The sequence below is a fragment of the Staurois parvus genome, unplaced genomic scaffold (genome assembly GCF_062004578.1).
Source record: "Staurois parvus isolate SC_StPar_1 unplaced genomic scaffold, SC_StPar_1.0 ptg000387l, whole genome shotgun sequence".
NCBI classification, from domain to species: domain Eukaryota; kingdom Metazoa; phylum Chordata; class Amphibia; order Anura; family Ranidae; genus Staurois; species Staurois parvus.
This window is the reverse complement of record NW_028318183.1, coordinates 9772187-9789059: the sequence shown is the minus strand read 5'-3', so window position 1 is coordinate 9789059 and position 16873 is coordinate 9772187. Positions and strand designations below refer to the sequence as shown.

General features: G+C 40.6%; 1 protein-coding gene across 1 annotated transcript in view; it reads right to left on the bottom strand.

The window, feature by feature from the left end:
- The window catches only part of MTUS2 (microtubule associated scaffold protein 2), a 783807-nt gene that overhangs the window by 30357 nt on the left and 736577 nt on the right, over positions 1–16873 (bottom strand). Inside the window, exon 11 of the mRNA XM_089685846.1 lies at positions 11770–11984. Coding sequence (XP_089541972.1) covers positions 11770–11984 — 215 coding nt within the window. The remainder of the gene's footprint in view (positions 1–11769; positions 11985–16873) is intronic.

Here is a 16873-nt window from a genome sequence, read left to right as displayed (position 1 = left end):
TCGTTAGATGCTGTAGCAATTGTACGTACAAATATGGACGCAAACATCCATTTTGATCATCCATCTTGTGTCATTCTCACTCCAAAATCAGCCCCCCTCCCTTTCTGTTGAGTGGACGGTGGTCTGTGTGTGTGCTGAGTTCAAACGGCTGGATACGCTTCATGGTTATAAACCCAATTAGCTGGTTCCATGAAGTCTGCGAGACTCTTGCTTTGAGCTGATCATAAAGCTATAAACTCGTCAGTCACTGGACTTGAAAAGCATTCCGAAATAGCAGTAAAACATATATCTAATTTGGGAAACCACTTTTTCATACACTTTCATAACTTCTCGTAGGAAATACATACAATAACACAAAACAATTATTGAGATTGGTCAGTTTACTGCGAGTCACCTGATACCTTACACCCCTAGATTACGTCTACCCGAGAGCAGAAAGAGATATCTCCTTGTACATATGGAAGGTTATTGACCATGATATAAACTGCGAGGGATTTGGTCATAGCCTGAGTTCCCCGCCTTGGTTATCTGCTTTAAGGACACACCCTGCTGGGTTGCTAGAAAAGGCTGTTATGCCTGGGGAAGGAAGATGAAGAGATCTCCATTTTAACATCAGGAACCAACTTTGGGAGAAACGTTTCCCTTTTGTTCAGGACACTTGAACGCTGCTTAAAACAGGACTTCTGCAAGTATTCTACCTTTTTAAACCTCTTTCTTTATCTCTCTGCTGTGTTATTTCTCTCTGTATTTATATATATATATATTGGCTACATCTTTTTCTGTAAATATTATTATTGCACCATTTTGACCTTTTTAGTAATAAATCCTATTTTCTGAAAAGCGTTGAACTGTTTCTAAAGCTCTTTAATGCAAACTAAGAATACCTGTCTCTGAAGAGCGCTACTGTGTGTTTTAAACTTCTGCATACATCTGCCTGCGGTGACAGTGTGTATACAGAAGCTTATTCAAACTTCATAGTGTTACTGCTAAGATTGTCGAGTTTCCTCCTTCTCTGTACAAAAAGGCGATGGTGGCAGTGTGAAGGGTTAATTGCGTAATTAACCTGACCCAGTAACAATCGATCTCAGGCTGCGGCACATAGATTGAGGTCCAGTGAGCTGGAAAATCTTTGTGCAGGTTGCAGCTGAGTGTGGCACTGTTCCGCACGTGACAGCACGGTTTTAGATTGGCTAGTCCTTCGGTCACAAGTTGGTGAGAAGGCCTGGGGGTCTGACGTCGCGCCCGTCACAGATGCCACTAAGGCATTTGATAGCATAGAATGGGATTACTTATGGTGGATTCTCACGAGATACAGTTTTGGTGACCGGTTTATAAATTGGTTGAAGCTTCAATATCACTCTCCCTGTGCCGTAATTAAACAGGGTAGAGCAATGTCCTCAACTTTTCACTTGGCCAAGGGTACCTGTCAGGGATGTCCCCTTTTCCCGCTTTTGTTTGCACTGGCCATTGAGCCTTTGGCAGCACGAATTAGGGCTAGTATAGATGTTGAGGGTTTTAATTATGGTACTTATCAAGAAAAAATATTGCTATATGCTTATGATGGCTTGCTTCTGCTTGGAGACACTGGACCTTCCTTGTGTACCGTTATGCATATCATTTCACAGTTTGGCCATTATTCGGGACTAATCATTAACTGGTGTAAATCGGCACTGTTGCCAATGGGGTCACAGATCCCATGGTGCCTACTTTTTGTTCGGTGGTGATTACAACCTCCTTCAAATATTTAGGTATCCTCATTAGTACTGGTTTACTAGATTATTGTCGCCTCAATGTGGCTCCTTTGTTGAATCGATTTAAAGATAAGGTCAAGATATAGTCCAAATTCTGGTTATCTCTGGCAGGTGGAGCAAATCTTATAAATATGATATTTATGCCCCAATTGCTATACTTCCTTCATAACTCCCCAGCCATGATTCCATTGAAAACGTTTGCAATCATAAATATCATTTTTCACTCGTTGCTTTGGGGGACCGTTCACCTCGGGTCCGGCTGGAACTATTGTAGCATCCCAAGTATAGAAGGGGGATAGCTTTGCCCAACCCATGGTTGTACTACCTTGCTAGTCAGCTGTAGCATTTTCATAAAGGTATTGCAGAGAGAGGTGCTCACCCAGCTCCAGTTGATGACTCTACTCTAAAAGTGATGTTGCATTGCACTGCCTCTGGCTCCTTGGCTGAGGGTCTTGAGGCTCAATCTTTCTGTAAACCTAATAAAACCTTCCCTACATATCGCCTAATGCAAAAAAGTTGGCATAAGGTTAAGCAGTTACAACAGATTACGGGTACCCAGGGCACTTCAGGTTTGGTGAACCTCATACACAGAGATGCTTTACATTCTCATTGACAGTCACAAATTTTTAAAATGCATGACATGACGTCATTCTGAGGCCACATGTACACACACACACGCAGCCATAGGCAACCTTGCTTAAGAGCGTATGCGCTCTATGTGTGGTTTGCTTGAGCTGCCAAAATTAGTTTTTAGAAGTGATACGATGTACCAGTCCAGAGTAAAAACTTTTACAGATAAAGACCGGCAAAATATTACTTCCGAAGTAAAAAGATAGTAATTTTTTAATAATCATACATGTTATAATGTATTTTTTAAAATTATTTATATATTTTTTATAGTGTTTTATATTATTTTTGTATAGAGGGGTGTTGCTTCTATCAGGGGGCTCAGGGCAGTTGCCACTTTTGCCCTCTCACAAATCTGGCACTGGTGACAACATGAAAACTGAAAAGCCATAATAGCTAACATCCAGCCAACGTATAAGTGAAAAGTTCTGGTTCTGTTCTGGTGACAACTGGATTACCCATAACTCAATGGGACACAAAAAAAAACCTATCCAAATATAATAGTATTATTATTATTATTAATATTATTAATAATAACAAAGGTTTTGGCTACATCAAAATTGCCAGTGAAGTAGTGGCTAGGGAGTTTTTACACATAAAATATTCTTAATAAACAGCAGCCAATATTAAAATAATGACATCCTGTTGGCAATATATTCCTTGTCCCGGGTGTACCAAAGCAAGTGTTCTCCATAGATATCAATAGGATCGGCTACTGAACATCTCCTTGTTAAGGCAGGCCATACTCAGTCATGTGAGAACTGGCTGGATTTGATGTGACCTCATTGTCTGTACTCCTTTGCTGCCTTTTATGAATAAAAAATATGGTATTTAGGTAAGTAAGCATCTGGGATGGGATTAAATACACGTGCAGCCATACACCATCTTGACAAGTGATTCGGCAATCGTTACTGATCCAGACAACGAGGATTCACCTACTACAATATGTTTCACCCACCTCCTGGGCTTAATTATAAAGATGCACAGCCTCATTTCTTTTTAATGGATCATGTGAGAAAAAGTCTGGGTGAGCCTTGCAGTTGCATTAGTACCCGCAGTACAGATGGTGCCTGAGGCTTTTGAGCAGTACTAATAGGTATGCATACGGGGCAGGAGAGGGAGGGTTGCTTTTGTTCAGGGGAACTAGGCTATATGAATAGAAAGTAAATGTACAGTTATTCTTTAAGAAGTGGCTGGATAAAGTAGAATAGTAAACTGATGGCTGCATTGGCATGTGAGCAAAATCTTGTGCCAGTTCAGAGCAATCAGTTCTCTCCTAGTTTAATTCTAGTCCAATTCTTATTACTGCATTTAGAAATGGGGCACATAATGACCAAGTGGTCTCAAAGAGTAGTGACTGGGACAAAATTCAAATGTGAAAAAAGGAAGGAAAGATACAAATGCAGGTATATCAAAATGTAGGCCAACAGAATTGACAAAAGAGTGCTCTCCTATCCCATTCATATCAGTTAACTAATCTGAGCAAGGAGAGATAAGTCAAACAAACACATTGATGATCTATGTGATGTTTCATTGTGCAATCAGGTTTTCAATGCTAACCTCACTTCAGGGTCACAGTATAGCATATATATATAAATCTTTACAAAAATGCCATTTATGCCACAAACCTGACCTAATACACCATACAAAAGTCAACCCAGAAACCATCTGAATATCTGCAAATTATTAAAATATTACTGATCTAAAAATGACTGTCATCAGAAGTTATTTTAGGATCCCATAACCACTGATTGCGGTTGATTTTGGCTGGATCTAATATCTAGGAGTTCTTTGACCTACAGCTGACCACGATCTGGAAAACCTGTCCTGATTACTATTTCCCCCCACTGATTACAGGCACTTTCAGCACTGTTCTCCTCCTCCCATCTCTACTGCAATAAACACATTTGTGTTTATGGGGCATTCGCACAGCACAAGTACTGAAGGTAGGTAGGATTGTATTCAAATGCCCTCCTCGATCTAGGGACACATTTTCATTCTGGGATTGTAACAATTTAAAAGTACGTTGCAGTCACAAAAGAGAAATGTTTTCAAATTCATGCATAAGGAAAGGCCTACCTTTTTAGGGCTTTATTTTCCATTCATGCATTACAGTAGTACACCAGTTCATTCCTCTAATTTTTTCACATCTATCAATCAGATTTAAACCTTCTTTGGAAGCAGCAATGTGACTAGTAATTCAGTAATTTTATACAGCACATGCGTCAGGACATATACTCCCAGTGACCATATAAGTTGCTCTATGGCAGGGTTTCTCAACCAGGATTCCATGGAACCCTGGGGTTCCTACAGAGGTTGCTAGGTGTTTCTTGAGAAGTCATCAATTTCTGCCTCACAGATAAGTTCCTATTAACTTTTTTTAGCTATTTGTAAGGGTTGATTCTTCCCAAAGACCACAATTGTAAGGAACATTCTTCCCACTGACCGTCACACTAATGTATCATGAGTTGTAGATTGTAGTTGTAGAAATTTTTAGCAGAGGTTCCCTGAGACCAGAAAATTATTTCAAGTGTTCTGTGTTGAAAAGGCTGAGAAAGGCTGCTCTATGGATCTGCAGTAGATTATAAAGAAACCATATTAAGAGTAACCAAGTGAACTATATCATACTAGCACATACAGAAAAAATAAAAAAGCTCAATTTTAAGAGAGCTAATTTTCCGAGGCTGAGAGCTGCTCTCCAAGACTTAAACTGGGAGGGAATATTGGCATCAATGAACACAACACAGAAATGGGAGTTCTTCAAAAAGACTGTATGTGAACACACTGCAAAATATATTCCCATGGGCAACAAGTTTAAAAGGCTAAAAATAAAACCTATGTGGCTGATGGACAAAGTTAAAAAAGCTATAGATAATAAGAAAAGTGCTTTTATTAAATATAAAAATGAAGGAACGCTATAATCATTTAAACATTACAAAGAGCATAACAGAATATGCAAAAAGGAAATAAAGGCCACAGAAATCGAAAACAAACAACAGATTGCAAAAGATAGCAGAACCAAGCCCAGTTAATAAAGCACCTGGACTGGAGGCATACACCCATGGGTCCTTAAAGAATTGAGCTCTGTCATTTCAAAGCCATATTACCACTGGGTTGGCATAAGGGGTCAAAATATTTACCAAGTAATTACAGACCTGTTAGTTTAACTTCTATAGTTGGGAAGATACTGGAGAGTTTAATAAAAGACCACATAGATGAGTTCTTGATGGAAAAAAATATTTTAAGCAACAGACAGCATGGATTCATTAAAGACAGAAGTTGTCAAACAAATCTGATCTCTTTTTATGAGGAGGTGAGCAAAGCCTTGGACAGAGGGGTGGTGGTGGACATGGTATTACTTGGATTTTGCAAAAGCGTTTGACACAGTTCCCCACACACGGCTAATGTGTAAGGTAAAGTCTACAGGCTTGGAAAAATCTGTATGTAAATGCATATAAAACTGGCTAAAAGATTGTATTCAAAGAGTAGTGGTTAAACCCTTTGAGGACCAAGGGACGTATTTGTCCCATGTTTTTAATTGCGTGTATCATCTGATTAAGAACTTAAAACTCTTCTTTTTTTTTTTGGTTTGAGTCAAAATATTAGTTCTTATCAACAAACAACAAATGGATCTAGCTTTTTGCCAATTATTTCATGAAATGGCTTAGTTACAGCAACTGAAGTGTACGAACTTTAAAAACAAAAAAATTGATTCTTTTGACGTTCCAAAATCTTACAGTCCTCAAAGGGTTAATGATTCATACTCTGAATGGTCTAGGGTTGTCAGTGGAGTACTCCAAGATTCAGTGTTGGGACCCTTTCTTTTTAATACATTTATAAACGATATAGGGTCTGAGATTAAAAATGCCATTTCAGTCTTTGCAGATGACACCAAGCTGTGCAGTGGAATAACGTCCTTACAGGATGTCTCCAACTTACAAGGTGACGTCAATGCACTGTTTAATTGGGTAACTATGTGGCAAATGAGGTTTAATGTTGATAAATGTAAGGTTATGCACTTGGGGGCTAAGAATATACATACATCATACATACTAGGGGGAGTACAACTGGGGGAATCAATGGTGGAGAAGGATCTGGGAGTTCTGGTAGATCACAAGCTTAATAATAGCATGCAATGCCAAGCTGTGGTTTCTAAAGCGAGCAAAATCCTCTCTTGTATTAAAAGAGGTATAGACTCCAGAGAGAGAGATATCATATTACCCCTGTACAAATCATTACTAAGACCTCATCTGGAATATGCTGTTCAGTTTTGGGCACCAATTCACAAAAAGAACATTGGGAACTGGAGAAAGTACAGAGAGGGGCAACTAAACTGATAAGAGGCATGGAGGAGATGAGCTATGAGGAAAGATTAGAGGAACTGAATTTATTCTCTCTTGAGAAGAGGAGATTAAGGGGGGATATAATCAACATGTATAAATACATCAGTGGTTCATATAGGGAACTCGGTGTAGAGTTATTCACCCTGAGGTCATCAGATAGGACAAGGGGGCACTCTTTAAGTCTGAGGAAAAGAAATTTAATTTCGAAAACACGGAAAGGTTTCTTCACAATAAGAGCTGTGAAATAGACTCCCTCAAGAGTTGGTTCTGGCCAGCTCAATGGATTGCTTTAAAAAAGGCCTGGATCTTTCTTGGATAAACAGAATATAACTGGTTACTATTTATAGATAAAGTTGATCCAGGGAATATCTGATTGCCTCTTGGATGATCAGGAAGGAATTTTTTTCCCTGCAGGAGCAAATTGCATCATGCTTTGCTGGTTTGTTTTTGCCTTCCTCTGGATCAACTGTGGGTGTATAAATGTATTTTTTTTTTTTTATGGTTGAACTGGATGGACTTTTGTCTTTTTTCAGACAGACTAACTATGTAACTATGTAATTTGAGCACATCTGTGGTGCTTGCTCGATGGAATCTGGAGGCACTTGTTGTCTGGATCTGCCCTTTTAATCTGGGATGATCTAATCAGCTGTAGTACTCCCTTGTGTTTGGACATCTCTGCAAGCTTTGACAATACAATGAGAAAATGCCATTAGTCACAGCAACCAAAGTTAATCTTTTGCAGTAAATAGAAATTTGGCTGGTTGCAATGGATTGGTGCTACTACTGTTCCTAGCACAGGTTTGTTTAACAATGCTGAAAATGCAATGACGTGACAAGAAGAGATCGCAGTAAAGAATCTGAGCCCGCAGGCAACCCCAGGAAAATAATTCCCCTCTTGAACTTTTCCTCCTTTAACTGTATTTGTTATTACATATCTGTATATTGCAGTCAAGTTATGCCAGGTGACCTTTAAGTTGATATGTGTAAGAAATGCAGAGAATACTTGATGCTCAGTGAAGTTATGTAATGTGATTCTTCATTTCTTGAGGGAACACTGATGAATTGTTGCTGTATTATTACTCAACTCTTATTGAACAGATCTGCTTACTGTCAAGCTGCCAGATGTTTCCAATTACAGGGTACAGACATCTCCACATCCACTGAGCCATGTTAATGTTCACATTGCTTGCCTGCTCTACTAGACTGAGACAGAAGTGATAGATCAAGCATGTATTGTATTTGTAAGTCTCTCCTTTAGGTCTTTTGGGAATGTGCAGAATTTCAGAGAGGAACATCTGCCTTGGTGCACCATGCCCAGGTTCTGTCAGCTGCTAGTAGTACCCGCTGCATAATTACCATTGTGCCAGGAATTCCCATGGCAGGGAACACAGGCTGCCAACATACAGATCTGCATTACAAACTTCTTACATCCTTTACTCCTTGTTATACAAAACTGGAAAAAAAAAGTAACTTAACATGCGTTACTTTGTAAAGGTATATTAAAGAGAGTGATCAGTCTGGTGTAAATAATCTTATCACAATGTATAAAAGCATATATATAGGAGCCAGGGGCGGACTGACAACTCATGGGGCCTGTAGCAATCGTGCACACAGAGATCGATGCAAACCTCCATTTTGGCAAAGGCCTCCATCTTCTATCATTCTCTACTCCCAAATCAGCTTCCCTCACCCCCCTTCCCTCTCTGTTGAGTGACACGTGGTCCCTGGATGCTGAGTTCAAAAAGGCATCAAGGCCCAGTGGGAGAGCTCATGGCTATAAACCCCAATTAGCCTGGCCCCCATATGTCTGCGAGACTCTGCTTGGAAAAGGATCATAAAACCATAAACCAAGTCCTTCACTGAGCTCAAAGACATTCCAGGTAGTCGTAAACCAGGCTTACATTTAAAAGCCCAGGTTTTCCATATAATTTTATATCTCCAAATAGGAAATAATTACACAAACATGGAGCACATATTCGGATGACTCACTTTAATATAAATCGCCTGATATATTACACCCCCTAGCTGACAGCTCCAGGAGAGCAGAAAATGACATCTCCTTAACCGTCCCAGCAGGTATGTCATATTTCATATCTAGACGTTCAGCAGATGATTCTGCATATTAATCTACCCGTGGGTGGAATTTTAAATGTACCTAGGCAAGTTATTGACCATAATATAATTTGTGAGGGCTTTGGTCAGGGGGGCACCAAATTTTACTCTTGCCTAGGGCAGCACAAAACCAAAAAACACCACTGCATACAGAACAGCCCTGTCTGACAAGGCAGAAAACCTGATTTTTCTCTACTGCTGTTATATAACACAGCCAGGTCTTGTCCCTCCTCCAGCCTAAGAAAGGAAAAGGAGAAGCACACTGGTAAGCTCATCTTTCTGTCTCTCCTCTACTTTCTCCTTCTATTAGGATTCGCCTTTTTAGCACCTAAGTACCGCAGCACAACTGACTGGCTTCTCATGCTGCTTTTCTGTCATCTAGTCTGAGCCCTGCTTTACAGGGGATTGCAAGGGACTGATTCCAGGTCAAATTCAGGTACTCAAGGTGCGTTCCGCTCACCCTGTCAAAAAATAAAAGTCAGCAGCTACAAAAACTGTTGTTGCTGACTTTTAAAAAAACAGCCACTTACCTGTCCCTCGGTCCCGTGGTGTCCCCCCCGCAGCCCTTTTCACTGGCCGTCCTGTATTCCAGGAGGCCGACATCTTCAGTGTGGGCACCTGGCTGTGATAGCTTGCGGCTTCAAAGCCGGGTACCTACTGCACATGCACGAGTAGCGCTGCTCTTCATGAATGGTCCTGTGGTCTTCTGGGACCTGTCACATGTCCCAAAAGACTACAGGGAGGGAGGACACCTAGGGCGATTGGACCGGATGTGGGAGCGGGTACCTGTCAAATTCGGGTACCTGCCTCCCCCCCGCCCCCCAAAGGTGCCAATCCTTAATGAGGAGCAGTGGGAGTAGTCCTTAAAGCAGAACTTCCCCTTTTGGGTGGAGCTCCACTCTAACTTGTTGCTAAACCCAGGACCCTGCATTCACTATATCTGATCTCCCACAGTACACAGAACATGGAAATGCAATTATTTTAGTAAATATAAACTGCTAAATATGTTTTCTCATCAGCAGTATTAAACAGTCTTGTGACTTCTCTCAGTGTCCGACTGAGCACCGGTAATGTTGTAGGAGGAGTTTTTATTCTCCTCTGACAGTCCTATGAGGCTGCATGACCCGTGACCCTGTGTTTGGACAGCCCTGATTGGCCCTTTGCTGATCACATGCACCATCCCAAAAGAAAAAAAAAACTCTCTCGCAATACACAACAAACTTTGGGTGCTGCTCTGTACTATGGCAGATGGATTGGGGACAGTAAAAGAAAGGGAGGATCAGAGAATACACAGTGAGTGTAACAAGCATGCTTTACTGCATATACAGACTGTTTTTACTGCTGTGGGTTTAGTAACACTTTAAACTGTTTGCACAAAAAAAAAAAAAAACATTTCTCGGTCCTGCATCTCACAAGTTTCCTGGCAGAAAAAATCTTCCGAGCCCTAGCTGTGTTTTCACACTCGAGGATACAGCTGATGGGTCTAGGCAAGTCTTTGGAGAACAAATGCACCGATATGGCCAGCTCTCAAAAAAGTCTTGGTACCGGGAGATCTGTGAGATGAAGACCTGATGAGTACCTGGCTGTGGTATTAATGTATGTATGGCTTTGTGGAAGAAATATGCAAATAAAGAAGAGGTGCTCGCTATGTTGGTTGAAAGAGTATATTTTCCTTTAACTACTATCTTTTTGACAGAGAGGGCCACTATAAAATTTTACACCTGACCAGTTGCTACCCCCATATGGCAGGCAATTAAAAGTGAACCTGTGCTTTGCTTAAATTAAATTCGGTGTGTGTGGGGGGGGGGAATGGGGGCAAACACGTTTGTTTTATTCTGTTAAAACAAAAGTAGTCAAAGGAAGGTTTTGCCATTCTTCCTTTGCCAGCCTTCTCTTAACCTCCCTAGCGGTCTGATTATGTCCATATTTCTGTGCTCAAAGTGGTACATTTTTTTGCATGGAAATATGTATTTTTTTTATTGTAGGCCTGTAATTTTTAGGAGTAACTCACTGAAATCTGTCCGAACAAGAGTCTAGTAAACATCCCGGGTATGATAAAACTTGAAACACGAAATCATAAATTATAATGTAATAAATAATCATAAAAAATAATAATATAATAATAATAAATTTAATTCAATAATATAATCAAACCAAAAACACTGAAATTTGAAATATAGCGCCAAGTTCGCACATCACTGAGCAAAGTCGCAAAATCGTTTTCAGTGTCTGATGACGAATTTCCCCAAGAATCATTATCACTCAATTCTGCAAGTGGTTCTGATTTACTATCGCTGTTCTCTAGCTGGTCTAAAACTGCTTTTGACCTAAAGTGACGCTTTTTGGACGCCATGGACATTTCTCAGTTTCCAGGCAGAAAGAACAGTAAAAATGCAGGCAGGGCACAGGACAAAGCACTCGGGACAAAATGTATGTGAAATGGTTTGATACAGTAATGTTTTACTATGTGATTTTAGTGAATGTCACATTTTGTCATTTTCAAATTTCCCGCCGTTCCGTCCCCCGTACGTCCCCACGCTCGCAGGGGACGGAACCCAGATGACAGATGCCGGCATCCGCCGGATTACATTGCCGGAGACACTGCAGGAGGGACATCGCGGGAGCACAGGACAAGGTAAGTGATCGAGGGATCCCGGAGCAGTGCTGCAAGTTATTCCCGAGTGTAGATCGGGGGTTACCGCTTGTGGTACTGAAACTTTACCCCGAGCTACACTCGGGAATACCGCCAGGGAGGTTAAGCAACAAGTGTGAACAATGGTCTATTCTAGCCAACTAGTACAGAAATGAAGGCTTAATGAATCTCATTACTGTCAGGTTTAAGCAAAAGGTATATTTCACTGACTGGTATGTGTGTAATATAATTTTACATCACAGGGTTCACTCAGGAAATCATTAACACAGAAGACTGTACTGACTTGTCCCTGGTGTTGGAATAGGATCCTCTGCAGCTGGATACTCTGTTCTGCTCGTAGCCGCTCCATCTCTTCATCACACTGTAGCTGTAGGCGCTCCTTCAGTGTTTGGAGTTCCTCCTGTTGGTGCCGTTCAAGCTTCCTCACTTCATTGTCAAATTTAATTTCCAGCTCCTCCTTCTCTTTTTGTAATTTCTCACACTTTGCTGTGTTGAAAGCTGGAACATATACAAGATCCAGAAATGGTAATTAACAAATAACAAATGACAGGTGCACTTCAACAATGTCCCGAACGAAAATTGAGAGTATTCATTGACACTATTAATTTCTCCAAAATTTCCTCAAAAATCAAGAGATTTCAATGAACTTTTACCAGTTTGGCTAAATGCATTTGAGTCAATGGGCTAGGTAGTTTTAATTTATTTATTACAGGTACTTACCGGTACATAGCGCCATCAATTTATGCAGCACTTTACACACACACACACACACACACACATATATATATATATATATATATATATATATATAGAGTACATTTACATCTGCCCCTGGCCTCCAGGAATCTAAGGTCCCTAATTCACATTTATACACACACACACACACACATATACTAGGCCCAATTTAGACAGGAGCCAATTAACCTACCAGCATGTATTTGGAGTGTGGGAGAAAAAACAGAGTATCCGGAGAAAACCCACACAGGCACAGGGAGAACAATCAAACTCCAGGCAGGTAGTGCTGTGGTTGTGATTGAAACCGATGACCCTAGTGCTGCTAGGCAAGAGTGCTAATTATTGAGGGTGCAATAGGCTTTAAACAGCTCCTAAACGCCTCTCTTTAATTATCCTGAACCTGTTCTGGTGCCAATAAATGGTCCCTCAGTCTAATTTAAATTTTCACAAAAATAAAAAGTAAAAAGTACAGTACAAAAATAAAATCAAATACACAAACAAAATCTAATACTAATGAAATAAATGAAACTACCCTGAACACAACCTCCTAAACAAAGCGTCCTCTAAGGAAACGTAGGTTTGTTGTATCCAAGCACATTCACCTAAGCAACTCAATCAATGAAATTGTGTGTTTCTGTTTTAAGGAAATGTTGCTGCTGGCAAAATCAATTCTGACAAAGTCACTTCGCTCTTCCCCAGTTATCACCTTGCTCTCTTGGCTGTCAGCAAGCTCCTGGGGTCATGTGGACAGCTCTGTGCCCTACAACAGGGTCTAAGTCAATGTTCACCCAGTCTATATCTTGTGGTGTAGGGGATTTCGAGAAGCTAACATTAAAGCACATTCAGGTACAGAAAATACACTGGCTGCATATAAAACACATACCATGATTTTTGATTTTTCAAATAAATACTGTACATACCTGGATCTAAACAGTGATCTTTTAATTGGATGGACCATTTTTCTACATGCGTCAATCTGTATAGCTGTATATAGCAGATTTTTTCATTTTTAATGGGTTTCTTTGAGGAACAAAATGCCCATAGGCCATACACGAGCAAAACAAATCAGTCAAAATGGTGGGTTGAAAAAACACATCTATAAGTAATTGACCTCCTGCGATCTCACATTATGTCTGTGAGTGTAATTTCACACTTTCATGCGGATGGGTCTGGAGGGAACTTTCACTATTTAAAATACAATAAACAGTTAAAGATATTGAAATAGTCTCTAAAGTAATGCATGTATAATGTCTTTCAACAGCCACATGATGGATAGCTTTACATGTCAAATTCTTTATCCATTTTAACAATTCAGTACTAAAGTATATGATTTTTTCTTTAAAAAAAGCGTGCCCTTGAGCCAGTCTGTGTGTATCCATAGACACACACTGTGTGGCATAGCCATGCCCCCTGCTCCCTTCTCACAGGACGTGACTGACAGTAGCAGGTGGCTATGGATCTCACTGCTGCCTTTGTCTCCTGAAAGAGACCAAGAAGAGACAGCAGGGGCACTGCAGCTGGGACAGTGCTGGAGTGTGAAAGGACTCAGGCAGGGGCAGACTGACCATTTGGAAACTCGGGCACTGCCCGAGGGCCCGGGGCCAGTAGGGGGCCTCATGAGATGCCCCTGGTACCTTTTTCATAGGCTTTTTTGAGTTTGGGCAAGGACACAGGAGCCCCATGATCCCCTATTGCCCGGGGGCCCCATGAGTTGTCAGTCCGCCCCTGAACTCAGGTAAGCTTTCAAGGATGGGGGGGGGGGGGGCACAGGTACTGGAAGGTATTTTACCTTAATGCAGAGAATGCATTAATGTAAAAAAAAACATTTTAGAACCTCTTTAAAGAGCTTATATTGACCCTGTTACCAAACTAAAGGTTCCATTAAAATCTGTACCATAAAGCAGAAACTACTTAGTCTTCCTGCTGTCTGTACAGCCTAATGCTGCACCATGGAACAGAAACTGCCAGTGAAGTTTCTTCCTGGAGTGCTGATCTCCTGAGACCCCTGCTGCATCCTCTAGTTTTCTGCTGCATCCCCTAGTTTTTCCAGCTAAATCAAATGTTTCTGCAGGACAAAGCAATGACATTACTTCCAATTCAGTCGAAGCAACCACTAAGTGCAGCAGGGTGAATATTGACACATCTGGGAGGGTCAGTATCAGAGGAAACTTCACCTGGCATTTCTGCTTGATCACCTGAAATACATCTGTATATATTTATGGGGACAGCCATTTTCAGTAATACTGAGGGAACAAATAATTTGGTATATGAGGTGGTATCAAAATGTTTCTAAACTAGTTTTGTAACACGCCAACAGATGGCAGCACAAGGCCACGTGCACAGTCACATAGAGCACTGACCTTCATAAGTCAGTGTGCTAAAAGACATCATCCTGTGTACATCAGGAGCTGTGCAACTGGTGCTATTCTGACCATGTCTGCTATTTCATCATGGACAGCAAGTTAGAACAAAGAGCACACATGAAATTCTGTGTGAAGCTGGGTAAATCTGCCACAGAGGCGTTTGATATGATTCGGCAAGTTTACAGTGATGCTGCGAAGAGTTATTCGAGGTGCTTTGAATGGCACGTGCGCTTCAAGAGAGGAAGTACATCACCGGAAGACAACGAGAGATCAGGAAGACCTTCAACAAGCTCAACCCCCAACAATGCCATCTTCCCGAAGATGAAGATCCAGCTTAAAGGCCAATGTTCTGACAACATTATGGAGATCCACTGATTTGCCCAGTTTCATGCAGAATTTCTGTTTGCTCTTTGCTCTAACTAGCTGTCTATGATGAAATAGCAGGCGTGGTAAAGCACGTGGTCAGAATAGTACCAGTTGCACAGCTCCTGATTTACACATGACAATGTATTTTGGCACAGTGACTTATGAAGGTCGGTGTTCCCTGTGACTGTGCTTGCAACCTTGTGTTGCCATCTGTTGGCATGTTACAAAACTAGAAACTTTTGGATACCACCTCATATATTTTCAGTATATCCTATCTTTACTTCAGGCTTCAACTATCTCATTTTGCATCAAAATGATGGATAACCTCACACACTAAGGTTAAAAAAAGTATCTTTTTTTACTGCAGCCCTGAAGTGAGAGTTTTGCCATGAGTTACAGAAGAATGTCTAATGCTAGCTAGATTTTTTCCTCAGTTTGCATGCTGAAAATGAAAAATCTACCAATACTGCTGCGGCTATTGTGATTTGACAGTCAGAGCTCTGGCTACCAATACACCTGAAAGGCCGCTGCATCTTGGTGGATGCAGCTGCAGTTGGGCCAACAAGTTTGTGCCTGGCTCCTTTACTTTCTCATCTGAAGGATGTCAAACAAAAGAGGCCAATAGGGCCATCTACTAGGGAATTTTTTGCCAGTTTACCAGGAACTGGCTGAAATTCACACAATGTATGGTCAGAGTAAAGAAAGGTGCTAAACTGGCATTTGTGTGCTATAGCATATTTACATATATAAGAGTTTTATATTGTAAGATTATGTTTTTATTAAAACAGAAATGCATAAATGGTAATGCAACTTCTGTAATATAGACATAATAAAGAATATGTTACCCCATTTTATATTCATATGTGCCTGCTGTACCATGTACTTGTATGGAAAAGTATCCTGTTCTCTTTGTATTGCTTCCTTTGTGTGAAATCCTTGGTGTCCCTGCCAGTCTCTCTGCTCTCCTCCAATCAGGCTTCTGCCGACAGCCCCCCCCCCCCCCCCACACACAGAAATTCAATGGGAAGACCAGATTGCTGCTGTCTCTCTTCCCCCAGCTCTCTGAGCTCCCTATGCAGTTGAGAACGCAGGGCAAGTTATAAAGGGGGGGGATTTGATTATATATGTATATTCATAATCTGGAAAATAATCATAATAAAAAAAATACTACTCCAGTGTTCTAAATAAAGAAATGAGTGTGTTCCAAATAAATTATATTCACATTCTTCTTCCCTGTCATGTATTTGTTATCTCCCAGTAGAATAAGAGGCTGATAAAAACAAGCACATCCCTCAACTGGCTAGCACAGGGATGCAAATTTAATTCCTGAAAAACTACAGAGACTACAGCTCTGTGTGTCATTTATATTTCCCAAGTGACAACCTAACCAGGAACAATGCATTACAAATTCAAGGGGTGTGAGCTATAAAATGTTCTGTTTTTAGCTGTGTACTATGAATATACATAAAAATTGCAGAACATGATGTCATCCAATAAATTAAAAAATGAAGTCACTAAAAGGATAGGCAAAGCCAATAAATGTTCCCAGAGACCTGTTATGCTGTGTGTGGAGATTGAAGATGGGATTGGAAACAGGATAGATTGATTGTTCATGTCTGACACTTGACTCGCTATGCAATATGAAAAAATCTGTATTATTAAATACATTTACCGCCATGCATTTTTCTCTACTCCCTCTCTATAATTCTCTTTTTGTCTCCTAGAATAGAGAAATGATACTAGCTGAAAGTGCTGCAGCTGTAAAGTGTGACGGAAAATTTGTCCATGAAGCAATACTAACAAATATACAGTATGCTGTTTTTAACAATAAATCTTAAGTGACAGAGGGTTGATTTTATGTCACTGGAGCCTGCAGGCAGGGATGCTGTGTGAGTTACACCAATTGTGTCCAAGCATAGCTCC